Source organism: Caloenas nicobarica, chromosome Z (genome assembly GCF_036013445.1).
Source record: "Caloenas nicobarica isolate bCalNic1 chromosome Z, bCalNic1.hap1, whole genome shotgun sequence".
NCBI lineage: Eukaryota > Metazoa > Chordata > Aves > Columbiformes > Columbidae > Caloenas > Caloenas nicobarica.
The window spans coordinates 98,828,180-98,855,674 of NC_088284.1; the positions used below are offsets into that span (position 1 = coordinate 98,828,180).

At 46.0% G+C, this 27,495-nt stretch overlaps 1 protein-coding gene across 1 annotated transcript in view; it reads left to right on the top strand.

Annotated features, from left to right (window-relative positions):
* The window catches only part of DMAP1 (DNA methyltransferase 1 associated protein 1), a 30,591-nt gene extending 3,570 nt beyond the window's left edge, over positions 1–27,021 (top strand). Inside the window, exons 4-10 of the mRNA XM_065656097.1 lie at positions 417–612; positions 4,938–5,096; positions 6,208–6,375; positions 7,354–7,539; positions 10,436–10,507; positions 21,617–21,689; positions 23,566–27,021. Coding sequence (XP_065512169.1) covers positions 417–612; positions 4,938–5,096; positions 6,208–6,375; positions 7,354–7,539; positions 10,436–10,507; positions 21,617–21,689; positions 23,566–23,912 — 1,201 coding nt within the window. The 3' untranslated portion in view covers positions 23,913–27,021. The remainder of the gene's footprint in view (positions 1–416; positions 613–4,937; positions 5,097–6,207; positions 6,376–7,353; positions 7,540–10,435; positions 10,508–21,616; positions 21,690–23,565) is intronic.
* Positions 27,022–27,495: the final 474 nt, after the last annotated feature.

Below are 27,495 nucleotides of genomic sequence, written 5' to 3' on the forward strand. Positions count from 1 at the left end.
GTTTGCTCAGCGCAGGATATGAATTAGGTACAGGGACAACAGTCTAGTGCAGACAAGGCAGTGTTCTTACGCTTCTGTATGTAATTCTCTTTTAATCGCAATGGGGAATAGCACCTGCTTTTATTTCTGCTGCAGCCTGTATTTAGCTTGTTATGGACTGTACCCTTGCCCCAGAGGTCTCCTGCATAGTTTGCTTTCCAGGTGGTTGTATTCAAACCCATCCAAGCTGTGTATTCTGTCCTCTCATGTGGGAAGGATTGCACTCTGGGAAGTGCAAAACCTGCAATAAACCTTAAACTCAGGTTTTCCCACCCTAGACACTGCGGAGACAGATCCCTCTCTGAGTCTGAAATCTCTTTGGGTTTGTCCTGGGCTGCTTCTTGCTTCTTGTCAGCTGGTGCTTTTCTCTGCCTCAGGGATGCACCTCCGCTGCTGCCAAGTGATACAACTCAGGGTTATCGAACAGTCAAAGCAAAACTGGGGTCCAAGAAAGTCCGGCCTTGGAAGTGGATGCCCTTCACCAACCCAGCGAGAAAAGATGGAGCGATGTTCTACCACTGGAGGAGAGCAGCAGAGGAAGGGAAGGACTACCCTTTTGCCAGGTTCAATAAAGTAAGTGGGAGCACTTTCAAACAAAAGCGTATAAATTGCAGCTGGAAAATACCCTTTGGTCAGCTTCTCGAATGTCCAGACAGGAAGTCAATTCTTTCAACAAGTGAAAGCTGATTTAGGTTTGGCAATTGCATTTTAAATTGCAGTGTGGCCTGTAGCCATGTGACCACAGACTGTGATGCGTCCAAGTCATTTAGACTAAGTGGGCTCAGTTTGCAGTCAGAGCTTCCTAGAGCCCCCTGTGTTTCAGATCTGCAGTCACTGATTTTTTAAGGAGGCACTCTCCCATCTAATTCAGTTCCTAAACAACATCCTCCCCCTGATTACAGGCTCTGGGTAGTAAAAGATACTCTATTCTTGGTGAGGCATTAAAGTCATAAGTCTTGTTATTTTGCCCAACATGAAAGAAATTGCTTGAGCTTCGTGGCCAAAAAGCTGTCTTGCAGCCTCTTGGCCAGATTCCAGCACAGATGCTGAATTGCGTTATGTTCCCTCTGAAACTGCTTCTGTGGTATCAGTGTGTTGCAGTACCCTGTTCTTTGTGTCTTACATTGAATTGTCACAATGTGGTGTTGTAATCTCCTGTCTTTTGTCCCAGATGTGTCTGCTTTGAGTGGTTGGGACTTTCGTGTGTATGCACAAAGAAAACTACATCAGGATTTATATTTCGAAGTTAGGACCGCTAGAGTTAGGAAAGGAGCAGAGTGCCTCCATAATGTAATTTAACTTCCTTCATGATGCAAATCTGAACGGGAAAAAGACCTGTGTGTGCTAACATGATTCCACAAAAGCTCTGCTTGTGTGTAAGTGTATACATCTTAAGTTTGTAACCCACAGAGCATCAGCTCTAACAAAGCCTGGCTTCCTGCAGAATTAAGTGGTTGGCTAACCCTATATGTTAGAAGGCTCAGGCTCTGACTGATGCTTTTCCTCTTGCTGGGACATTGCTAAGAGCCTCCTGTGGTATCTCCTCTCTGATGTCTGGGGAGGAAGTCTGAAGCACCTACCTCACTGTCTGAGTGAACCTTTGGGAGTGTAATTGTCTCTAAGACTTTACTGCTGTTACAGTTTTTGGCTGAGTTCAACTGAGTTTATCAGAGGGGACCACACATGGGTTGTAATTATATGATTCTTCTTTCCTTAACTTTATCATGTACTGTGAATTGACAGAAGAGCCTTCAGCGAGACTGCAACCTTTAGATTAGTGGTACAGAGTGCTGCCATCTGCACATGTACAATGACGTAATATTAGGAGAAGGTTGTTACCCTTGTGGATCTGTGGTTGAGAGGATAGTTTTGCACTGATGAGGAGTTTTGCAGATATTTGCTATGTCAGAGGAATTTTATTTACTTTTCCAGACTCTTCTGAGGCTTCCTTCTCACATACTTGGTACCTCTACCTGAATCCCTTACTCCCCTTGGCACAAGAGCATTTTCATGTGGTTTGTCCTGCTGGTCACTGAAGCTCTTTAACCTGTCTCCCGCATCATTGCCCAGTTGCTTTGCCTTTTCCCTCTGCTCCTAGTCTCCCACACAAATCCCTCCTCTTTGTGAAATCCGAAATGTAAACTTTGATTTAACAGTGTACACTGAGCCTTGAGCCAGAGTGCGAAATAGGAATATAAAAGCAGCTTCACTGGTGTCAGAGCAAAAGTCTGTCTCAGCTGATGTTCTGTTTCTGGCTACCATTAGCAAAGGCTTAGAGAAAGAGCATCAGAATGGGGCAAATATAGATAATTTTTTCTTAGTTTCTGGTGGCCTTTGACTTAAGGATTTCTTAACTTGGAATTTGCATTTAATAATTCTTGCTGGGTACATTCAGGGCAGAAAGCTGTTTTGTGAATATCCCAGTGAGTTCTGCAGGTTCATTTTGTATGGTGTGCAAATGTGCTTTCTTCTGTTCATTGTCAACTGTTGCCTTGGTGTTTCATGTGGTGCCTCTGAGACCTTGTGTTACATGATGTAGTAAATCGTCCTTGCTATGTACTGTGTTTTCCATAACTTGACATACATCTGTCCTTCTGTGCCCTGTGTCACCCTTGTTCTCAAATATCCTTTATTTTGAAATGGGTGGTGGGTGGACTAGGGGTTTGTATTTCACTTATGGAGGTGTGGCAGGTTTGTACACTGGCTGTGTGTCTCTTTTTTTTTTTTCTCTTTTTTTTTTCCCCCTCCTGATCATTTTTAATCTTCAGTTTGTCTTTTCACCAGTGCTGGACATTGTATTGATATTTTCACAGAACTGTTTTATGTCTCCAGAATCTTTTCTGAACAGTTTCGTCTAATTTAATGCCCGTCACTATGTGAGTTTGTAGTATGAAATGTAGGACTGAAAGGGGTTTTCTGGGCCATTGAATCATTCTGTTGGCTCTTTCAGGTCCTGAAGCAGCCAGTCCCTTTCATAAACTGATCAAGTTGCTTTTGAAAAGCACTTAGATTTTCCTGCCCCTGTGCTTCCTTGGGAAGCTGTTCCAGACTGTCTCTGCTCCATTTCTCATTTCCAGGTTAAATTTTCCATGTTAAATTGGCATTTATTTGCAAGCCAATTTCTTTGTCCTTATTTCAGTTGTTCTTTTCTTCCTTTGGTTATTCCATTCATTCCATCTAGCATTCTTGAAGCTTGCAGTCAGATTCCCTTTCAGACTTCCTTTGCCAGGCTCCTTTTTCTTCCAATCTGCTGTGGAAAGACAAACTCCCCACCCCATTACTCATCCTCGTTGCTCTTCTCTGTACTTGTTCCCATTTCAGGTCATCTTTCCTGAACATGGGTCAGTAGAGTTATAGTTGGCATCCCCAACAAGATCTTGTGGTGCAGCTGAAACCCTGCCAATTTCTGCTGGAAATCCCTCTCTGGGCATCATATTTGCATTTTCTGGGCTGTGTTGTATTTGAACTTACAGTCATCCCATGGTGGCTCGAGCTTCCCATCTGATGAGTTCTCACTTCTCAGCAGTTCTCACCTGAGCAGCCATGAAAGCAGCTGAGGAAGTATTTTGGGGACTGCTCTTTGCTCTTGTCCCATTATGTTCTCTGACATGACATCTGCCACCTTCCCTTCCATCCTCTGCAGAGGGCCCTGTTGGCTCTTTTTATATATGTAAGCTCCTCTAGATTTTTTAAAAAATGTTTAATGACCTACATAGGGAATCCTTATGGTGCCTAATAGGATGGTGCTTCTGGTGGAAGTGGTACTTAAAGCTTGAGGTGCAGTATGTCCCCAGGAGATATGCTTCACCTTTATGCTTCTTTATCTCAGTGGTCGACAAAAGGCAGTAGACCTGAAGAGACTCTGGTTTGGAGGCTCAGAAATGCTCCTCTGGTCTGTGTGGAGTTCATGAGGATGACTTTTCTGGAGGACGTAGAGTTGCTGAAGCATGTGTGCTGCTCAGACACGCACCATTTTCCTGTGGGGGCAGGACCTCCTCGGGCTGAGCAAAGTTCAGCTGCAGGAGTAGTGGAAGGGTGTAAAGGAGAAAAGCATAGACTCGTTTGCACTTTTGCTTTATCATGCACTAGGACTTCCCCTAATACAGTAAGTATTCTTACTGCTCCTTTAGTATTCATGTGACACTCGCGTTCTGATTGGAGCCCTTGCAGAGCAGTTCTAAGCTGGGGACAGTGGTGTGGGTTTGGCCTTTTAGGCACCTGGGACAGTCTGAGAGTTGGACTGTCATGTGGGTCTGCGGCTCTGCTGGAGAAAGGGTGGATGAGGAAGGGAGGGACAAAGTTGTTTGCCAAGTTTATGACCCTCAGTTATACAGCAGCCAGCCTTTCAGATCTTCACAGCAGTGTCTGCAGCAAACATGAAAGAGCTGGGTTGTGTATCAAAGCAGGAGGTGTACTAAAGGCTTCTTGCCTCTCCTGTTCATCCCGTATAAGTGATCATGTCCCAATCAAAGTAAAGAGTTGACTGTCAGAGCAGTTTATGTCAACTTACAGGTGCTGCCATATGGGAAGAATGCAGGGAGGTTGTCAGAACCTTGGTTTCACTATCAAGTTAGCCTGATGATTTTGAAACCTATTGTCAGGATCTGGGTTATTGACCTCTGTGTCAGCCACCTGAAATAGGTTTCAGCCTCCCAGGCAGTAGTTCCTGGTAGGCTCCCCAGAACATCATGTCTGTGGCCCTGAGATCACGTTGCTCCTTATCAAGTCCTGTGCCTGCTCTGCTGTGTTTCTGCCGGGACCCATTGCTCACGGTCCTGGCAGCTGCCTCTTGTCAGTGCGCTGCTCTTGTTCTTGGCTCAAGTATCTCAGCCCCTACCGGCTGGCACTGAGAAGGACGATGCTGTAAGAGCTACTATGTTTTTCTTGTCTCTACATAGACAGTGCAGGTGCCTGTCTACTCGGAGCAGGAGTACCAGATGTATCTCCATGATGATGCGTGGACCAAAGCTGAGACAGACCACCTCTTTGACCTGGCTCGGCGTTTTGATCTGCGCTTTGTGGTGATTCATGACCGCTATGATCACCAGCAGTTCAAGGTGAGTCCCAGGGGCCAAGGTGCTGCTAGCAACCTGCTGCTATGGCATGTGCAGGGCTTGCTGCGCTGCAAAGACCTAATTACCCTTTATATCAACTTAATTAGGGGAAAATAATGAATTATTGGCAGCAAGGAATATTGAATTTCCAGCACAGGGCATTGCTGCTTGCTTTGTTTGTAATTAAATCCACTGTGACTTGTGCTTATTCCCTGTTGTGTTTTATTAGAAAGTTAGGTTTGTCCCTGCCAGGAGAATAACTCGTTCCTCGAAGATAAGGCAGCTGGGGAGTTTGTTTAGTTGAGCATGATGGGCCTTGGGAGAAGGATCTGTTAATGATCCCTGGGGATAGGGATTTTTCCCTAATGCTGCTTCTGACTTGTGGTCTGACCTGGTGCAGAGATGCTGTGAAGCAGGGACTATCAGTGGTCTGAAGATGCGACCCTCGTGTTGTGATCTTAAATCTCCTGGAACTGCTGGTTCCGTGCCTCCTGGTGACACGGGGGAGTGATGTGACTCCTACAGAACATCTCCAAATGCTGGAGGTTTTTGTTGCCCTCTGAAAGGCTCATGTGAAGAGCCTGTAGCAAAGTGGAATAACAAGAGTCTGCCCAGGTGGGCAGCCCAAACACCTTTGGTGCTTGGAGTGAGGGAACACAGCTCAGACTCTGTAACGACAGGCAGCGAATCATTGCAGTTGATACCTTCTTGGTTGTGGCTTGAATAGCCATTGTCTGGAGCAGCTCAGAGGATATCTCCAGTACGTTTGTCACAGTTTCCTGTTCACAGTTTTTTTTCCTCTCAAGACAACTCTCCCTGCATCCTTTTATCTGCGAGTGCTTCTCTGCTGTATTGTCTGTAACCCTTGCTGTAATGTTGGACCCTCTGGTGGGTGTGTTTAAAGCAGTAGCTATGAACTCATGGCAGTTAATTGACGCAGTTCACTGAGAGACTCCCCTTTCCCTTTGGTTCTACTGGGACTGGCAAGGCTCCCCGTAAGCACTGCGTCTTATACACAACCTGACATCCTTCAGCCAGTGTTCCTTAAATGGCTACTGCATGAGATTTTGCTTGATTCTTTCATAATGTTGTTCTCCTGTGATGTCTTCTGCAGAAAAGATCAGTGGAGGACCTGAAGGAACGATATTACCACATCTGTGCCAAGCTGGCTAACATTCGTGCAGCTCCGGGCACAGACCTGAAAATCCCAGTCTTTGATGCTGGCCATGAGAGGCGAAGGAAGGAACAACTGGAAAGGCTGTACAACAGGACACCAGAGCAGGTAACCTGGGGAAGAGAGCATCACTGCTCCAAAATATCTGTGATAAGCTGCATCAGTAGGTGGATGAAATAGGCCAGAGGGTGGGAAAGAGAAACACTGGATAAGAAAAGAGCAACACCTAAGCACTGCTTTTGTTGTTGAGTTAATGTCCTTTTAAGGGATACAGAAGGACAATAACTGAGAAATCTGGCTGTACAGGAGAGAGGGTGAGCTGAGCAGAGTTGTGGTCTCTGGTAACTGCCAACACCTTCTCTGTGACACTTACTGTACTAGTCCTCTGAATAAAAGCTAATTCTCAAAATCAGTCTCCTTATGGGTCCCTGAGTCCCACGGGAAGAGAATTATTTCCTTTACAGTAAAAATCTTGCCAGAAAACATGAAAGACTGTAATCTGTATGTTTAGTTCTCCTTCTCTTTGTTGAAGCTGTGTGATGGTCTCAGGGGTTAGTGGTTAAGGAACTGTGCTCCCCAAAGGCTGGGGGAGAGCATTCTTTTCTGTGAGTAGTTCCCTCTAATGACAAGTTCACACATGTAATGACTCTGCTTGTCCTTCCCACATGGACACATGTGCTGATACCAGGCATAGCCGCTCTAGGTTCTACATGCTGTGTCTGGGGAAGGGAGCCAGCTTTTCACAGCACTGTATTTGCAACTACAGTCTATTTGGCCTTTTTTACCTTTCTGTCTGTGCTCTTGGCTTCCTTGTCTGGAGGAGAGATTGATTACTTGTGGATGCTGCGGAAGGGTTGTTGTCACACAGTACTTGCCAGTTTGTAGACTGGCATTGCCATGGATGCAGGATAAGGCTGTGGAAGATGATGGACTCCACAAATCCAAGTGCTCTGCAGGATATTAGGCAGGGGAGCTTCCCGGCATTCCCAGGCTGGCCCAGGGCAGAGCTGATATCGGTAGATGGCCCCCTTGCCTTGCTAGGCTTCCACTAATGCTCTGATTGCTTTTCCGTGCTCTGGTCTGCAGGTGGCAGAAGAAGAATACCTCATCCAGGAGCTCCGCAAAATTGAAACCAGGAAGAAAGAGAGAGAAAAGAGAACCCAAGACCTGCAGAAACTCATCACAGCTGCTGACACCACTACTGAGCAGAGACGTGCGGAGCGCAAGGCTCCCAAGAAGAAACTGCCACAGAAAAAGGAGACAGAGAAGCCTGTAAAGATTTCCCTTTTTTACCCCCCACCCCGCTTTGTGCTCTGGCTCTGTGTTTCCTTCAACAATCCTAGTGGGATCAGGCCCTCAGTTTTTATGAGGGGAGTGGCTGCTGGCTGCCTTCTGGCAGATGCATTTTCGGTTAAGTCTTTGGGAAGGCAGAATGGTGTAAGACAGCCATTGTCAGAGGCCTCTGGTGTGCTCTCTGTCTCTCTCCCATTTGAAAAATACTGGTTTAAGTCCTGCTTCTCTTTCCCTTCCTGAGAAATGGGATGAAATGGTGCCAGCCATTCATGCCTCATGGCAGGGAGAAGCATCTGTCTCTCTGCTTCTCCCAAGTGTATTCTGCTACTGCTGTGCAGGGTTCTCCCACGAAACTGTTGTCTTTCAGCTGCCTTCTTTTTCTAGTCCAGATTTCCCTATCGTTCCCCACTCCTGGGTCTCAGGAGCATCTCCCCAGGCTCAGTAGATGCCCCTCTCCCAATGCTCAGCTGTGATCAGATCAGCCCTGCTGGGGAACTCCTGTGTTCTGGGACCTATTGCTTTGTATTTCTCCCTGCGTCAAGCTAAAGCTAAAGTCTGAGGAGCGCAGAACACAGGTTTCAATTCACATTTGACGTTACCTCAGTGTCCCTTTCTGGAAAGAAGGCAGCATGGACTGAACTAAATTCAGCACCTTCAGTAGGAAAAGGCTGTTACAAAATCTCAGATATTTCCAGTGAGTCCCTGGGAATTCCTGTACCTCCACCTTGTGAAAAGAGAGCACTTGTGTCATTTTCCTCCAAAAGGGTCTTTGCAGAGAGGGGAAGAGAAGCAGTGAATGCTAGACAATAATTGCTTGATGAAGTAGGGTACCTACTGGCCACCACTTCCTTAAAATGATTTTTTTTTTTAATTCTTATTCTCACCCCTAATGAATATAGTATCACTGGACACCATTCCCATGAGGGTTGATCTAGTAAAGCTCACCCGTGGCTGGCATACCTCCCTCTGAAGAAAGCAGCTTGGTGGTGGCGATGGTAGTGAAAAAAAGAGTGGTGATGGAGAATAGGGCTGGAAAAATGCTGAGGATGCCAAGGTGAGGGGGTCCAGCCCTGAATATTGCCCATGGGCTGGTGCCTGTCTGCAGGCACCTAGTGGATAGGCACGCCAGGGTGGGCAGAGAAGCAGTTTCTGTTGTTGGACTAGCATCGTTTCAACCATGACAGAGTCCATTAGGAGTCAATTACCAACTATAGCTGGGAAATGTTAAGAAAAAAATTGCATTTTAACTAAGAATTTGAATCGGGAGCTGCATCAGCATCATTTCAACAAAGGAAAATCATTTACCAAAGAGTCAATTGAGGTTGAAGCGTTTACAGCATGTACAGGCACGCCAGGCAAAAGAACCCATTTAATTGCTTATACGCTGAGTGCAGTCAGAGTTGTCTCGGCTAAGCCAACGATGCTGATTTACCCTCCCTGCTTGAGTCAGAGTGTTCAGCAACAGGCTGGGGGGCAGAGTTCGAGGAGTCTGAAAGCAGCCTTCATCCAGAGGAAGCAGAGAGGATTGTTTTTTGATTGCAGCCTTCTTTGTCTCTAATAATCCAAGCAGGGAGGCTACATCCTACCAAAGATCAAAGTGAGCCTTACAAGTTCATGAGCCCTGTTGTTAGTTAGAGAATACTTTTTCCACCATGGTCATGTTTAGAAATCTCTTTCTGGGGCCTGTTTATGGGACTGACCATAGATAACTGGAAAAAAAAAAAAAATTAATGCCTGGCCAGGCTGAGCGGTTTGCAAGGTGCCACCTCAAGACCAAGACATAGAGAGAGCTGATAGAGATGTGAGAGTCGTTGGCAGGGAACTTGAGGAATTGAGTCACTGTCCTTCAGCATCTCTTATGATCTTGGGGCTGCCCTGGTTGTCTCAGCCTTGTCTGGAACAAAGGGCAAGCTGCCGAGCCTCTCTGCAGAGAAATGAGGGAGCTGCAAGGCGAATGCTGTCTACAAAGAAATCGGGAGATTTGAAGTGACTCTTCCTTTTGGAAAAGTGTGACCGAGCCTATGTTTTGCAGAGATTGTGGCTATTCGTGGATTGAAACACGACTGTCGCTGACCCATTCAGAGGACCCCACACCATTCAGTGTATGGGGCCCTACACATAGGCTGGTTTAATCATTTAAAAGTATGCTCACCTTGTGCTTTGCTCAGCAGCAGAGATTTTTAAGGGATTTCATTTAGATTTTTCCATTTTGTTGAAATGCAACTAAATGCTCTATTATTTAGCAGCAGCATTAGAAGTCTGCCTTCTTGTATTACTATGCTTAAAATGTGAAGTGGGAAGACAGAAAACTGTCTAACAATTGGGGAAATGGCAAAACCTATATAAACAGCAGGTCTCCTTGGAGGGGCTCTGTCCTTACATGCTCATTAGTGGGCTCATATCTGTACAGATCAGAGGTTTCTCACTTCATTACTTAGAGGACTTGCAATCAAAAGCCAGGATTTGGGGAGGTCCTGGTCTGTTTTGATCAGTGAAATGGGCACAAGTTGCATAAGGATATTATTGTGCAAATATGCATATGTTAGTATAAGGAATACCATTTAGGATTAGGGTTTATGCTTGTGTGGATGGGTGTAAGACTCTGTGTAGAGCAGTACATTAAACCAACCAAGCAAAAATGCTTGAGCTCTCCAAAGATACCTTGAACTGCAATATTTTCCTCAGTGAATTGGTTGGGATTTTCCCACTGAATCCCATTGCTTGGGATTTTCCTCTTGCCTCAGCTCTGACATGTGGCTGTGGCAGGTGGTTTGCTGTCATAGGAAACAGTGTTTCCCCTTCAGATAGTCTCTATATGAAATCTTGTGTTCCTTGTGTTTCCTCCATCAACACATCCTGTTTCGATCTCTTTCAGGCTGTTCCTGAGACTGCCGGCATCAAGTTTCCTGATTTCAAGTCTGCAGGTGTCACGCTGCGAAGCCAGAGGGTAGGCTGTTGTCCTGGTCGCTTGGGACCTCTGTTAATGTCTCTCAGTCTGCCTGTCTGTCTCCTCCTCTGTTCTCCTTTTATAGCTAAAGAAAGTCAAGTTCTTGCCTCTAAAATAAGAAAGGAATTCCATAAATGTGAAGACTCAGAAACCTGGAATGCTGGTTCTGTGAAAGCCTTGCAGGGGCACCTGGACGTGCTGGTGTTTGTTAGTGGTGTGCCTACTCTGCTGTTAGACACACGTGATGGACCCAAATAGAGCTGTCTAGTCCAAACAGAGCATGCAGCTAAATGTAATGGGCCTCGTAGAGCATGTGTGTTAAGAGATGAGAGCTGCTTTTAAGAACTGGATGTTCAGGTTGTGACTTTGAAAAAAAGAGACACACATAAATGTGTGCAATTTTTAGCCTTCCTATTTCCATTATCTTCAGAAAATATTTTGGGGAAAGGCCTCTTTGATCATTCTGTTGCACAGATATCTCTGAGAAAAGAACTTTCTTGCTGTTTCATCAGCAAGACTTGATGCCTGTCTCTTAGTGACAGGTTTTGGGATACTGGATAAGTTAAACCTGCCTAGCAGACTGAATGTTTTCAGAAGGGTTTTGGTAGCAAAATCCTGTTTACCCAGTACAAGTGCTTTTATTTATTTTTTTTTTAAATTTACCTAGCCAAATAAAAGAATCCTTAGTTGCTTTATTGTAGTAAGGGTGAGGAAGTAGGTTTCTTGCCTTGCACTCTCACTTGGTATGGTAATTTTCTAGGTCACTTTTAAAGACTGTTTTATGGGATGTTCTTTTGATGTCGGAATAGTTTCACGTCTTGCTGGGAACACCCTGGGACTCTGAACAGAAATGTGTTTGGGATCATGGTGCTTCGCTGTACAGGTGCATGTGCACGTTAGGGGTGGTGTGCCTCAGCGAGGTCACTGCTGGGGGACCCCTTTAGTGTACAAGTGCCACCATCTGCAGGCTACCTGTGTGAGTGGGGGCTACAGCCCTGAGGAAGACAAAAATCCCAGCAAGTGACAGGCAAGACTGCAGTGCATGTGTTGAGATTTATGGAGACGTGGCAGATGTGTTCTCCAGCACCAAGATAAATAGAGTAATTTATGGAGATTGATTTGGATTTTGAAAACTAATAAGTGATGGTTGATCTTTTCTGTTTTTTTTTTTTTTATTTTTTTTACCCCCCGGAAAAGAAGCTGAGCAATAACCTGTCAGTGACAGAACCATCTGGCAAAGCCAGCAGCCTTTTTGTGTGCCACATAGCCAATTCAAATCACTGCCTTTGTGAAAATAGGTGCTACATGCTTCTCCCTGTTCTCTTTAATGCTCATAAAATGCAGTGATAAGCTAAGTCATGGCAGTCTGATTCAGCAACTTTCAGCCTGCAGTATCCATGCTCCTGGATGACCTAGAGCAACTTTCTATGCTCTGCTTGAAATTTTTAAGGACTTAATGCTGTTATTAGAAGTACTAATGCTTTGCAAATTGAAAAAGATTGCAAATCACTGATCTAGGTGAAAAAACAACACTCTGTTGCTTGGAAATGTGAAACTGCCTCCAATCCAGCAAAATTAATTCATTTGTGGCTTTTAGTCTGTCACCTGGCTTCCTTATTCAAGTCTTCCTTGTTTTAAAACTGGAGCTAAGAGATTCACTTGCTTCACATATGGATGATGGGGAGAATTAATTACATGAGGTCAGTACAGGCCTTTTGAACTGGTAAGAAATGCTGAAGTGCTAAATAGTATACAGTTGACAATCCATGCTAATCCAAATTATTCTACTTGTGGGATTTTTGTGGCAAACTCTCTACACGCCAGTGGTGTGGAATTGCTAAGGATGGGAGCTGGGACTCAGTGAGGAACTGGTATGCTGTACTCTGGCAACATCCAGTGTAAGATGCCCTGAGCAAATTGGAAAATGATTTCTAAGGGCTTGTGACATCTTGCAGCAAGTTCTTTTGCCTGAGGACCTAAAGGGTTCCTCACCTAGAGGCTTCTATTGTCCTCTTTTATTCTGTACTTTGCTACCGCACTTTATGCCTTCATAGTTAGGCGAAGTTGGATTTTGCACTGAGATCAGGGACTCAACCTCTGTCATGTGTGAAAAATGTACCATATCATCCCCAGGATAATAGCACTTACTCTTTGATTAGAGATATTTTTTTTCCTGAGGAATTACAATTAGTCCGAAAACTTGAGTTAAACTTAATTTGTAGAAATGAGTCCTTGAACAAAAAGTTAGTAATCTGTATTCAACTTAATTTGTTGCCAGTAGTTTTTTTGACAATAGCCCTGGCTTTTCAAATTCTCCCTTTCGCTAGAGCTTACAGAACCTTATGCCCAGGCTGAATTTGAAGACCTTTTTCCCCACCCTAGGATTAATGGTCACTTATGACCATTATTCTGCATAACTGAAAGTTTCTCCTTCAGCAGAGGCTGAAGAGTAATCTTCTCCAGCAAGTTCGACAAGCTGCCTTCTATCGCAATGGCTTCAGTCTCCCATTGTTCTCCATGGGGCTGTGGCCACAGGCAAAGAAGGCCACAGCCCCGGTGCCCTTGCTCTGCAGGGATTTCCCCTCTGCCTCCTGACAGCACAGGCTGCAAGTTTCTCTAAGGCAGGAGGAAGCTGAGCATTATGAAAAGCTTCGTCTTAATTCAAGGCAGTGTATTGCCTCAGTGCCACTGAGAACAGGTGGCAGATGTTTTGGAAAGGGGTAAGCCTTTCATGAGTTTCTTGAAAACGAATTTTAGACGTTTGCTGTTAGTTAAACAGTGTTATGAAAATAACACCAGAATGTATGATTAATCCTAAGTGTTACTTCTAGATGACCTCCTGTTATACCAGGTCTGCTCAGCTGGGAGGACAGACAGCCAAGGAGCCAGAGGAAATGAGAGATGAGTAGGGAATTTGTACAGGGAAAGGAGAGGAAGGGACTAAAGGGAAAGCAGGGAGCTATGAGGAAGGAAAGCTTTATTGAGGACCTGCCTGAAGGAAAGGAAAATAGGACCTGTTGAATTTGAATCTTTTCCAGGACTCAGACAAACCAACAATAACCACATGTTTGTGATCTAGGCATCATGTTGCTTCCGTAGAGCAGAGCTGAGTTTGTTTTGAATTCATTGCAGTGTTTCTGTACTGTGTCATGTTCAGCTTTTAATTTTAACCTTTGACTTTGTTGTGTTCAGAGCACTTTACTTGGGCATACCTTAACATCTCTTCAGTGTCTTTTAAGTTGCTCATCTACTCTCTCAGCCTTATCTGCAAATTTTAAGATATGACTTCGTTAAGAGCCGTTGATTTTCTGCAGCAGTGCCTTTAAGAAGGAAGGTGATGGATAGAAAAGGGTGGATGTTTGTCCCCACTCCTGCATGTTGAGGTATAAGTCTGTGTCCTTGCTCTATTGTCATGGGTTTGGAAACAAAGGAACTGGAAGAAAATCGAGTGATGTCTCATCTGGTAACAAAGCAAAACTTCAGGATGAAAAGGAGTTTGTAGAGGTCTCAGTCTGCAGAATGGACTGAGGGATGCTCCAGCTCAGTCTTTTGGAGCTGGCCGCCTCCCCTCAGAAAAGGCTTCCAGCCAGCAGCCTGACTCCATCTGCTAACTGGGATCTTATAGACAATTTGCCAGTCAGACCAATTAAAAAAGAAATAGAGGAAGGAAAATTACAAGTACAGCTTTACTACCCATTGATTCAAATATTCACACTCACCAGCTTTTAAATATTTACTAGCCTGCTGAGCATTTTTTTTAGCACTGATTAATGAGTAAGAATTTACTGTGGTTGTGGGGGGAATGTGTGTGTGTGAGTTCTCTTTTTTTTTTTTTCTTGGAGTAGAAACTGGGTGCTTTCTCCAGCTCAAGGGGAGTGATGCTTCTAGAGGAAGATGGGCTTGTATGTATCTGTTTAGACATATTTAGTCTCCATATTTGGTCTGACCCACAATTAAATGGCCAAGCATGCCACCTGTTTACTCTGCAACCGAGGCTGTTGGCTCCGTTCCTTCACTGTCATTAATGCAAACTCAGACCTCATTGGCTGCGAACATGTGAAACATCTGTCTGTCCTCCTGTGATCAATACTGTCCCTTCAGAGGTTCAGCTTTAGAAGGAGTTCCATAAAATATCAGTTATTTTTATTTGGATTTAATTAATTGCTTGAAGCAATTAATAATTTATTTGCTTTGTATTGATTGCACTTCAAAGCATCCTGACATAAATCTGATGGAGATCAGCACACTCTTATTAGGTAGGAAAGTTTGTGTTTCCAGATCTGAACATCCCCTGGATTAGTTAGCTGAGATGTGCTTGTTGCTACTGCTAGTAATTTTTCATTAGTGAAGTTGTATGTTTTGCATTGTACAAGAGAGTGGGCGAGAGTAATTTCCATGGGGAGCCTGATGGAGCTGTAGAAGGGAAGTAGTAGTCTCTGTGAATGAAAGTTATGAACAAATGATGCAGGCTGGATCAAATTCATGTTGCGGCATTGCCATCTATTTGTTGTTACGTGCCCTTTAATTAGGGAAGAGAGAGTGCTGGTGCTTTTCCTAACGCACGTGCTGCACTCCTGCTTGTAAAGAATGAAATAAGACAAAAATATTGGAGTAATTTTTTTAAAGGGAACAGTGAAGGATACAAAATCTTCAATGAACTAGAGAAGGTGAATCTAACACTTCTCCTGTTCTCATTCTTAGCTAAACTGACAAGCAGTTAATGTTAAATTGCTGAAAGAGGTGCATCTGTCACCTTTTTCATGGAGCTCTTTCATGTGGGAGAGCATCTGGACCAAAGCCTTAGCAGGCTCTTGGGTATAAAGAAGCACTCTGGGTACAGTAATGGGGTCTTTTAAAATGAGTTGTAGTTCTGGAAAGGACACTCCATATTGCTGTTTCTGTTGAATCGTCCGGTAGCAAATAGTGTCTGTGCAGTGTGAGGCTTTGGGGACCTTTGTCTACCAGTCCTGGACTGATTCAAGCGGCTTTTACTACCTGTGTCTGCTTGTAGTGACGGAGTTTTAGGTGTAGTTCATCAGGTAATCTGGTTGTGTGTAACTTGTGCAGAGCACCATATATATTACTTTTTTCTTTCATTAGCATAACCAATATAATCATCGGAGTGTAATTAGTCACTGTGGGGGTTTTTTGTATTTAAGCGTGGTTTCAGTTCAGTTTGAAAGGCAACATCAATTCAAGACTGTCTTCATGTTTTGCTGCAGTTTCTTGGGTTTCTGTCTGGTCTGGGAGTTTATATAAGTTTTTATACTATGTGTAACTGTCCTCAGAGTTCCCCTTCCCGTGGCCAATCTCAGGGCCCCCCTGTGACCATCACACGCTCTTTTGTGCTCTAAACTTGTTCCAGTCGGATGCAGCTCAGGGGCTGCAGCCGTCTCTGTTTCCTGCAGCTGCCACTACAGGTCTCAGCTTGGTTTCCACACCTGCAGCGAGAGGCAGGGGTAGGACTATCTGGGAATCTGCAGATCTCCTGAAGCAAGTTTCTGTAGTGTCATCCTGGTAATGTGTTTTTAACATAAAGCACCCTCCAGTAAAAATGTCCTGTGCAGTCCTTTCTTCCACACCCTGCATTTTACTCTTTTTCCGTACACAAACACTTCCTGTAGTCCTTTTGCATTTGTTTCATGGGCTTGCACTGTATTTTAAGCAAGATGGATTTAAGGGCATGGGAACTCAGGATTGGTAAGTGACAGATAATACTTTGCTTGCCAGAAGACGATCATCTTCTAAATTACTGGCGGTCTTGGCAAGGTGTGAATTCTTCTAGTCATCTCAAGTGTTTTGTTTCTTGTCACAAGCTGTATGTCAAACTGGTAGAAAGCCGGCTTTTTCCAAGGTATCAACCATTGTTTGTGTGGATTCTGAGTCCTTCTCATTTTAGGCCACTTGTGCGGGGTCAAAGCAATTTGTCCCCCTTTCCTAGGGGCAAAGGGTGGGAGAGTGGAAAAACATTAAAGACCTTGTTACCTGCACTGGTGGAAAGCCCATCATGCTGAGACATTGATGCTCCAGGACTTTGGTTTCCTTAGGAAGTATCTCTTAGCTTTACCCCTTGAATCAGCGCTGTAGATGCATAACGAGGCATTAATGTTTATAGGATCAGTGAACTGCTCCTTTGCCATACACCCAAGTGTGCTGTGCTTCTCCAGGATCTGTTGGCCTCCCTCGTCCTTGATAAAGCTCTCACTAGGTATATTCCTCTAACAAGTAAAACTGGTTTAATTTACTAGAAGGATTCAAGTAGAGAATTTATATTTTTGCACAATTGATATGGGAATTTGAGGGGTATGTCTAACTTCAGTAAAAAAAACCAAAACAAAACTGAAATAACCATTTACATAAGGTAATATAGAAATGTTTTATTCTTAAAATTGCTTTATTTAGCATTAAGCATCATTGATGGAGCAAGTTGATTGTCACCTGCCAGCCCAAAGGGATTACTGTGTGTTCAATGTATTACATGGTGTAGTAGGGTGGAATAGTAGAATGATGCTTTAGTTTCATCTGTCCTAAATCTTGGTCTGACAGACCAGCAGGCACTGGTGTAAGACATGGGGTCTATGGCTATAGCGATAAACATGTATGTTCATTGATGCAGAGGATACTTGTGCAATTTCAAACTTTTCTAACTTTTGCACATATTCATGCAATTACCCATCTACCTTTCGTTATAGCACTTTAGTTCTGAGCAGTTAAGCACTTCAAGTTTCCGGAAACGTGCATGTTCATATCTGAAACTGGATTTTTCTGCTGGGGTTTTTTCAGAGCTCTAAGGCTAAAGTACTTAATGTGGTTCTTTCCTTCCTTGAGTCTTAAAACTGTGCAGAAGTGGAAGCTCTCTGCTCCTGCAGAGCAGCGCCATACAGCTGGGGAAAGGTTGACCTTCTTATCCCATCTTAAGCCAGAAAATGCAAAAAACATTATTCATCCGAAATTTTAGCGCTCTTTCCCGGAAACCCACTAAGCAATTCAGTACTCTAAAGATTTCCGTGAAGAAAGTGCCTAATGAGAAAGTTTTCCTGCTGCTGAAGTCCACAAAGAGATGGTTTTCAATGTCACTGAGCTGTGTATTATAATGCTGAACAACAAAACCAATGCCAGTGTGTAAAACCACAGTTTATAGTTGTACAAACACAGGTCAGATGTTTGGAGTTTTTAGGATTAACTGTTTTGAGACAGTCATGTTGTTTAAGGTTGGGGGAGGGTGAGTTTAAGGAAAGGATTGTCTCAAAATCGAACTAAAATGAAGTGCAGCATCAGAGAGGGTACATGCGAAATATCCAGATAACCGTTGATTAATTAAAAAAACCTTGTATTTTGGTGAGAGACCAAACAAAAGGTTTCAGCATGAAAGTGGGAGGTTTTTTTAATGTTGTGAGCACCAGAAATGAAACATTTATAAGAAAGCAATACATTGAGAGCAGGACATTTATGATGACCACATAGATATAATCACATGTGGGACCTGGCTGAATCTGTCTTCGTGGATCCTTGAGACCTCTGCCATTCCCAGTGCAGATCCCCACGGCAATCCCTACCTGCCAGGTAGTGATGCTAATAACAGGGGACTATGTTCCAAGCTCTGCTATTACTTAGACTTCATTACTCCACCACAATATACTCAAATACATTTACAACTATGCTTAAAAGTATTAGCATAAATCATGAAAACAGAATGGCACACAAAAATAAATGAACCAACTCTGTTTGGGGAGGCTTTATCTTCAGTTATTATCATGTTTGTTCATTTAATGAATTTTGCCAATTAGCAATTAATTTGCAGTAGGTCTCCTAGTCATTAGTGTGAATTAGCAAGGTTTTGTTGGCAGAATGTCTTGAACCTTAAATACAAATCCTGTATCATTCTAAAACCTCAAGGGTCCTCCGCGGTGAGACTCTCTATAGAAATTGAACATCTCAGGGTCACCGCCAGTCTCTCAGCCCCTGCCCTGACACTGCGGTGGGTGCTCTCTTCATCTATCTAAGCTTCATGGCCCAATTCCTGAGCAATGCCCTCCTATTTGAGGGGAGAGCAGACCGGGTTGGTATTGGTGTACCCCATGCCCAGAGAGGCTGTGTGTCCCAGGATCGGGCAGGGCTCCTCTCTCCGTAGGTGGGCTCTGGCACCGTGGCTTCATGGTGTTGATTCACACAATTTCCTGTAGCTCTTTATTTATTTTTCTCTTGGTACACGCAGTTCGTGTGTTTAATGTAGGTTGTTTATAGCAAGGACAAAGGATTACAGTCCTTAAATCAAAAGCGACTTTGGTGTAATTATAAGCGCAGGCTGGTGTTGCGAAGAGGGCTGTAGGGAGAGGCTGTCAAAGGAGAAGAGCATCCAAAATATAGTAACCTCAAAAATCCCAGCTAATCAGTTTTCTGACTGGAGCAATCTGTTTCCCAGGTATTATTATTATATGGGGACTTTAAAGATAATAAATAACAATAATAGTCTAGTATAAGGAAGGAAAGAAAAGGGCAAATGCCATTCACCTCAGAAGCTGTGGTTGCTTACTGGAGTTCTCCGAGGAACATAATTTTCCTCAGCCCCCGCGGAGGACTCGATCCATGACAACACTGAGAACATCCCAGGAGCCATGGTGCAAGCAATGAGATTGCCTTGAGTGGTGTTTTCATTAATGCAGAGATACGACCTGCAGAAACCTCGTATCCCAGCACACACATCTTGAGCCAGAGATGTGCCGTAGGCTGAGACCTTTGGTCCCTGTGGACTGTGTTGTAGCTCAGGAATGAGGACAGGTGATATGCCACTTCCAGCACTCTGGTGTGTTTCTGGACATCTACTTAAAAAAGACCAAAACGAGGGCTTGCCGAAGTAAGCTTGAGCTTATCAGGGCTGTACAGGGCATGAAGGCTTCTCTCCTGCAACAAGACAGCCCAGCTAACGGACCCTGGCTAACAGATTATCAGCAGCATTTGAGTAATAGACTGCTCATTTAGTTTTAATACATTTTGCATAGAGAGCAATCAGCCTTCATCAGTCTTAGAGATGAATTGGCTTAGCCAGCTAAATTCTAAAGATATTAGTCTGACAGCAGCCACATAAATCATAACATTTTCTTAATGATGGTAAAATTAAAATATACTCTTGCTTTGAGAAACCAATGAAGCCTTCTTGTTTGCAGGCCAGATCCTCCTGCTTGAATTAAAAGGAAGCTTAATTGATGTGTTTTTAAACTAAACTCACAGCCCCACTCCTTCTGAGCATGTCTAGTGTTCTTTTCTTTGAAGTTAAATTAATTTGTCCTGCCTTTCCCTGCTCCATACTCTAATCTTCAGGAGCGTCAGTGAAGACCTTGGCTCGGTATTCATTGACCGGACTCCTGTGGGATGTGAGCAGGACACATACAATGTCACAGTCGAAGGCTTTGCCAGATTAATCATTCGTGTTGCCAATATTTCCTTGAGCTAGTGGAAGCCTCCCAGGAGAAAAGCTATCACTAGTGCTCTTTTTGAATCCCCTGGATCAGGTTGGTTTCTTGGAAATCCTCCCTGGTAGTCCTCTTGGTCCTTTGCTGGAGCCTTAATTGTGGTGGTAATATCTAGCAAAAGAACCAGGCGCTTCTTAGCGTATACTGTGAAAGGCCTGTTCCCCTGGTGTGCTCTGTGGCATCTGTGCTCTGGTTTCTTAGCTGAAACAGTGTGGTGGTGAAGGTGGGTTTTCCCAGCATGGGGGTTGTGGGGCTCCTGATGGGACACACGAAGCCATGGCTGAGTTAAGGGTGGTGCTTTCACCATTTGGGTATGTACGTGCAGTGCTTCTGCCTTCGAAGGAACGAAGACGTTCCAGGTGGTGTCTCTTGTCATTTTGGTGTTGGGGCAGTGAACACTGTGGAAAAGATGGGCGTAATTTGGGAGACTTATGTTGGGCTGTCTGTTTTGGGGAGCTTCAGCCTGTGGCTTATGGGAGGTAAGGTGACCGTGGGACCCTTTTGGTGAGCTCACCTCAGAGACCAGTTTTAAGGTGGAGTAAAGAGTGGCTTTTCCTTCAGGCGATTCCCAGCCCAGTGTTGCAGTCTCATGGTTGGTTGGGGCCACTGATCAGCTGGTGGGATGCAGGATGGCTGCAGGGTGCTCTGGCCTTTTGGCTATTCAGTGGTCTGCTTGGCAGCTTGGGCTGGTGATGGTGATCCCTGGCTGGAAGTGTGAGCTCACCTTCCCAGGGCTGGACACGGAGAGACAGCCGTAACTGTGTTTGACACTGCAGTTTTGAGAATTCTCTCTTTCCTGGTCTGTCTGCTGGCATTGCTGAGGAAGGAAAGCACTTTCATTTGTTCTTGGATATATCCGCAGGGCTCGGAAACCTGTTCTCCCTGCCATATTGTGCCAGCTGCGTTTGTGCTGCTTGTAATCTAATAAACGCTTGGTCTGAGCAGCTAGCACTCCTGCTAGAGCCCAAATGAATGCAGAGGAAGGACCCTGCTAAGTGTATGCATTCTTCCTCTCCTGGCCAGCCCCGATTCCCTTTCATAGCTCACATCTGATGCTTCCTCTCTCACCTAGCCCCTTAGCTCCGATGTAAATGTGTGTTCACACTTCCGCCAGTCAAGTAACTGTGCTCTCTCTGTCTCTCCCCTTTGTTATAAAGCCTGCTCTGTAAATGAATCCCACAGGTCTGGGGCTCAGCAGGTAAAAGGAGAAGTGAGTCTGTTAGCGCATGAGTCTAATCAGGCCAGCTAAAGCGAATAAAGTAGGGCAGCATTGCACATTAGCTGCTGTGTAAATGAGCCCTTTGATGGGCTGGGCACCGCAGGAGAGGGTTTGAAGCCAAGAAGAACTTTTGTTGTTAATTCAGTGACACATGGAAACTGTAAAACAGCGTGTCTTGCACACACACGAGAGAGAAAATAAAAGCCCTTGCGACCGGGCTTTTCAATACCTGCCCTCGGACCTAGTCTGAAAACTTTCAGCCCCTGTCTCCCTCTCTTACCACTTGATTTTCCTTTCTCTCCCTTTCTTTTTTTGTTCCCCCTGCACTATAAAAAGAAAAGCTCTCTTGCCTTTTGAACTAGACGGCTGTGAGTGAGGGCTATCTCTGAGCTGTGTGGCTCTGTTACCTTTGTGTTCCAGATGAAACTGCCAAGCTCGGTGGGACAGAAGAAGATTAAAGCCCTGGAGCAGATGCTGATGGAACTCGGAGTAGGTGAGTAAAGGGGGCACGCGAGAGAGAAAGAGACACACAGAGCTAGCCTTTGTTCTCGAGATGGGCTATTTTTTCCCCTAGTAATACAGCCAGTTTCTTGAATAACAGTATGTGAATGGTTTTTAAAATATTTTATGTGTTTTAAAAAAAAGAAAGAGAGAGGGTAAAAGCCAGAACAAGATGCACAGGGTTTTTTTTTTTTCTTTCCTCCCAGTAGAAAAATGTTTTAAAAGAACCTTTGTTTCTCTCTTGTTTGGGCCTTTTTAACCATCAAGAGAGGCAGCACAGTATTAGGAAGGCAAATCTCAGCCTTGCCGGGAGAGGTACTTCTAAGTGTGTTAGTGACCACGGCACGTGCATTGTTCAGGGCTGCCCTGTCTTGCTTTCAAGCTTCGTTTCCTCTTAATTTACTGCTCGTGGTGGCAAGTCCAAAATGCGTCTGGGACTATTCATCCCCCCTTTATAGGTTGCATGCTGTGTGAAAATCTGGAGCATCTCTGCTGAAAGGCAAGTAAACACACATCCCTCACTCTTGAACTCCAGTGTCTTAGCAGTGGAGAGAAGGGTTCACTTACCACATACAGTACCCGCTCATAGCTAGAGGGGAAGAAGTGCAGCCCGTGGCTAGCTGCTGCCCTCCATGCAGCGGGTACAATTTGCAGGTACTACAAGTCCCAGCGTGCAGTGCCCCTTGATTAGACACCTGATGGTCCCCCTTCCTCCCACTGTGGCTGAGGGGATGTAAAAAAAAAAAAAAAAAAAAAAAAAAAAGAAAAAAGAAAAGAAGAAAAAAATAGCCTTATTCCTGATTTACAAGAGATTACTGAGCCTGGTCCCAGCACTGGCTTCTGTTAACTCTTGTTAGTGTTTTGGGCTGACTGGTTTATGGCTTGATATGTTGTCTCAGAGGCTGTGTGCAGTTCTGAAAGCCTCCTGTGGCTAGTGAAAGCAGCTCAACCAGGGTGGTTTCGCCCTTCTGCTTAAAAACTAAGGGAGTTACCGTCTGTGCTTGCTAGGAACCCTTGAGGAAGGATGTGAGTGCTTCTTGGAGCTTACTTTTCATGAGAGTAAGGAGGGGTTCCTGACTCCCCACTCCTGCCTTACAAAATATCTCGAGGGCTTCATGGTGCTCCAACCCTGCTGTGCCTTGGAGTGCAGAAACACCCCAGGGCTTTGTGTGGGTGAACACAGTGCTAGCAGGAAGGAGTCATCTGGGCAGCCCTGTGGACAGGGGACTGCTGCTGTATATTGGGACAAATGTGCAGAGCTTCATCCTTTTCTTCTCCAGAACGTGCAGCTCTTCCTGGCCCTGTGTGCACGTGTGATGGGCTGCAGCAGAATGGGGAGGTGATCTGCCAGCCCCTGCTACAAGCAGTTCAGGTCTGCGTTAAAACATGTCTGTAACACTGCAGCAGAGTAATTCTCTGCCTCAGTCCTACCCTGGGAGGAGCAACAGGAGAGGCAAGGAAGCTCAGCCTGTCCACCTCTTGTTGGTGAAGGTGTAGGGGACAGCGGGACCTCTTATGTCCTCTGCAGCGGTGTGTGAGGACTTGTTCCCAAGGCTGAGCTCTCTTTTTTAGGACCTGGTGGGTAGCAAGGTCCAGTAGTCTGGTCTGATCTGCATCTTCCATCATCCTTCACTTGCCAAGTCCTGGACTTTGCAGGTTCACCCTTAGTCCTTGGCCAGAGCCAAAGGACAGCCTGGAAATTCAGGTCTCTGACCCTTAGGACGGTGGTTGCTAATGAACCATGTGATGGGAGTGAGGCTCCTGGTGTACCTTTGTGGGAGTGAACTGGGCAGCCAGGACCTTTCGAGGGATCTTCTGTTGTGGAGTTTCAGGTCTGGGTGTTTAACAGAACACCTTTTTCTCCCTAGATCTCAACCCTATGCCCACGGAGGAGATCGTGCAGATGTTCAATGAGCTGCGGAGTGACCTGGTGCTGCTGTATGAGCTGAAGCAAGCCTTTGCTAACTGCGAGTACGAGCTGCAGATGTTACGGCACCGCTACGAGGCCCTGGCCAAAGCTGGTAGTATTGGCCCTCTCAGTGCAGAAGGTGCCCATCCAGATGGCCAGGCAGGGCTCGGCATCGAGGAGAGCAAGGGAGATGCCAAGGACCAGATCATTGATGTAGTAGGAGCACCACTGACCCCCAACTCGGTGAGAAGGAAGGTTGTGGGGGCAGAACAGGGAGCGCTCAGGTCTCCGACGCAGATGCCCTGACAAGTGCTGGGGATGCTGCCCTGCTCTCCCTCCGGGTGTGCGCGTCCAAGGGAGCACAGCACGCCTGTTCCCCCCAGGACCCAGTGCTGCTCTCTGGGCTCGTCTCCTGTGCTGGACAGTGTTCTTGGTGCTATAGGTGGGGTCAGCAGGGCTTTCTATATTCTGCATGCAGGCAGACGGCTTGACATGGGGTGCCACCGTGGACCAAAGCAGCAAGGCTTTAGATGATGAGAGTTTGTACTAGGGCAGCAAGAGTGATGCCAGTACAGCTGCAGGCCTGCAGCATTTTCATTCTAGACAGAGCCCCGTAAGGGGTGCTCAGCAGAGGGAAGCAAGTGGGGAAAGCAGTCTTGAGATGATGAGCCATGAGCTGCCCAAGTCCCTGGAGTCAAGCAGTAGCCCTGCCTGGAGCAGGAGGCTTGGGAAGGAGAGAGGTGTTTGAAGAGCAAAGAGGTGTTCTTATTCCCTACTTCCAGTGCTGAGAAAGGAAAGCCAGACCTGGGATTCTCCTACTGCGAGCCCTGTGACAATGTCCTGTGCATGTACCTCTGGGATGCGAATCACCAGCCTCTCCTCCCTGCCTCTCTGAGGGCAGGCCGCCCAGCCCCTCGCCGCTGCCTCTGGGCCGAGGGTGTGCCTGGGGATCAGCTGAGGTTGCTTTCCCCTCTGCATCCCCTGGCACAGCTGAGCTGAACTGCCTGATAAAAGCTGCCCGTCTCCACATCGTGGCATCCCTGACGCCTCAGACATACTGTCCCCGGTAGCGGCACAGACCTTTACTTTCTAAAATGTATAATGTATTGCAGGATACTGGGAACACCTTGTTTGTCAACGACAGAGGCAATACGTTAATCTGGACTTGAGTAATGTCCTATTTGATTGTGACAATATGGAGTCGTAAGGAAGTGTTTTACTGAGACAGGCTCATGTTTGCAAAGGAGTCTTCTGATGGTGGGTTTTTTTTTTCCCCTACTGCATTCAATCTGAAATCTTCCCCCCTCCCTGCGGTCCAGATTGTCCTTGTTTGCCAACTTTTTGGGCTGACTCACAACACACTTGCTGTGCTTTGAGACTTTGCTTGTTGGGAAGGTGGGAGGGGTGGTGGTGGCCATGGCTGCTGGAGGAGGGAGCCCATGTGTGTGTGTTCCTGACCACGCTGTTCCTCAGTGCTGCCTCTTGGAATTGGAAACAAAGGGGTGGGCCCAGGCAGCACAGAAAGGGTTAAACTGACCTGGTCTCTGACATATTTGAAAGAAATATAATCAAGTTAATTCACTGCAAGGCAAATTCAGTACCTAAAGGGCCCCCATGTTAAATACAGCACTGACCTTTACCGGCTGATTACACAAAGACGACACAATTAGATTAGTCCAAGACAAAAGGTCAAGCACATTCACACTGTGGCCATTTTATGCTACCTTTCGAGGGGGGGAAATATGACATCCCCGCTGGAAGGGTATCTTGGAGAGGAGGGGAATGGAGCTGTTGTACCACGTTCTGCCTGGCTCAGGTACGTTTGGAGAGTTGGGCAGGGTCTGGCACTGTGCTTGCCCTGAACCATTCCTGCGGTCCTGGGCACCGTGGCGGTGGGAGAGACCAGCAGCCTGTGGCCCACAACCAGCTTTTTGGAGGCTGGGCTGCGCCGGGTGGAGGTTGTGTGCTGGTGATGCTCCCTGCCCTGCCCAGAGCTGGCAGGAGCAGCTCTGGTGCCTCTCACTCAGCCTCACAGTGAAAATTGGCTTCTGGAAGCTCAGCAGGCTGGGGTCAGCCCTGAGAAGGAAGGTGGCTGGGCCACCTGCTGGCTGTTTGCCCGCTGGGGTGCGTGCATGTGTCCGCACCCTGCACAGCGATAACCCTGAGATGTTCCAGGCCCCGGTGCCGTGGGGACAGCGTGGGAGGCAGTGGGCCCAGGACACGGTGCTGAGAAGGCAGCCTGCCTGTGCAAGCACAGCACTTTCCCCCCATGTAACGAATTTGGTAGTGCAAACAAGCAGCCCTCTGCAGACACAAGCACAGCGGTGCTGTGTAGTGGCCTTTCCTCCCTCTCCTCCTGCAACCCTGGCCATGGGGCATTTGACGGTGATACCTTGCCCTTCCCCTCACTTCAGTGGCTTAACCCTGCCACGCCAGCCTTGAACTCCCAACTTTGAGTGTGTGCTTTGCCACTGGGCTGCTGGGAGTCCTTGGGGGAATCATTTAATCTCCCTGCTTCAAATTCCTCTGAGTTGGAGAATCCCTTTGTGCTGTCTAGCACTGCCCATCCATGGCACTCCACGTGTTGGATTAGGCCTGGATTAGTTTAGCCTCCAAACCAGCTGCTCTCCTGAAGCCAGATCTGTTTCCCTGGAGGGAAGTGTCTTTCTCCAGATGTTGGAGGGAGCGAGCGGCAAAGCCAGGAATAAAACTTGGAGTCCTGACTCCTGAGCCCTGCCTGGCGTGCCTGGTTTCCTTTCCAGGGATTGGCATGAATGTGCAAAGGTGCACCAGGGTCCCGAGATACTGATTGTGGCAACAGCGGGCTGCCACTGGCCCCCGTGGCGAGCGCTGGGGCCAGGGTGTTGTAGCCAGGTTAGGAGAGATACCTGCTGGTCTGGGCAGCGGGAGGCCCAGCCCCATTCTGTTCCACTGTGTCCAGAGCATCCCTCCTGCCCCGGCTGCCTGTCCGTCCGCTCCCAGGGGCTGCGGTGCCCCTCGCTGACCACTAAAGCCAAGCTGGGATCCCCCTGGTGCTGTCTGCCGCTGACCCCGGTGGGGCCTTTACTCGGGGCCTTCGGGAGGTGAAAGGTGAGCCGAACTCGGAACAAATTAGTTCCAAGCAGAAGTTCAGCCAGTTACTCCAGATTGGATCCTTTGATTTCCGCAACTCAGACTCCACTCAGTGATCTGTAATGAGTGACTCTCAGAAATCCTCACATTGCAGCACTTTGTTCCTGAGCTCACAAGTCAGCCCATTAATGGGTAAAGGAAAGGACCTTGAGTCTAAGAAGTCTCGGGTTCAGAGTCAGAATTATTTGACTTTTAAGCTTCCTTTATCTGAACTCCTGCTGACTTCTTGTTTTCTGAGCCTGTTTGAAAGCTAGAAGTTACATTGTTAAGATCAAACATTCTCTCTTTCCAGATGGAGTTACAATATCTGTCTTTTATATATATTTTAATATATATAGTGTATATATACCAGGGTGTATATATATTCCTCTCTCTTTTTTTTTTTTAATCGTTCTTTCCATTAAAAGGAACTAGACTTGTAGGCTCTTGTAAATTATAATGTAAAACATTTTTTTTAACCAGACAGTTCCCAATTTTGCCCAAGGCAACTGGAATAGCTGCACCACAGAAGGCAATAGGAAGGTGATTAATATGAATTTGTGACATATTTGAAAGATGGGTCTTTTGCCATATAAAGATTATCAAACACATGTGCTCTTCCCCATTAATTCCGTAGCTCTCCCAGGAAAGCCACAAAGCCCAGCTCCTTTGTTTCCAGAGTGGGTTTTTGTTTTTTTAAATGTACCTTTCGGTCCCCTTGATTACCATGTATTTGATTTTTTATAGGGCATCTGTTCACGCTGCTGTGTGGGTTCTC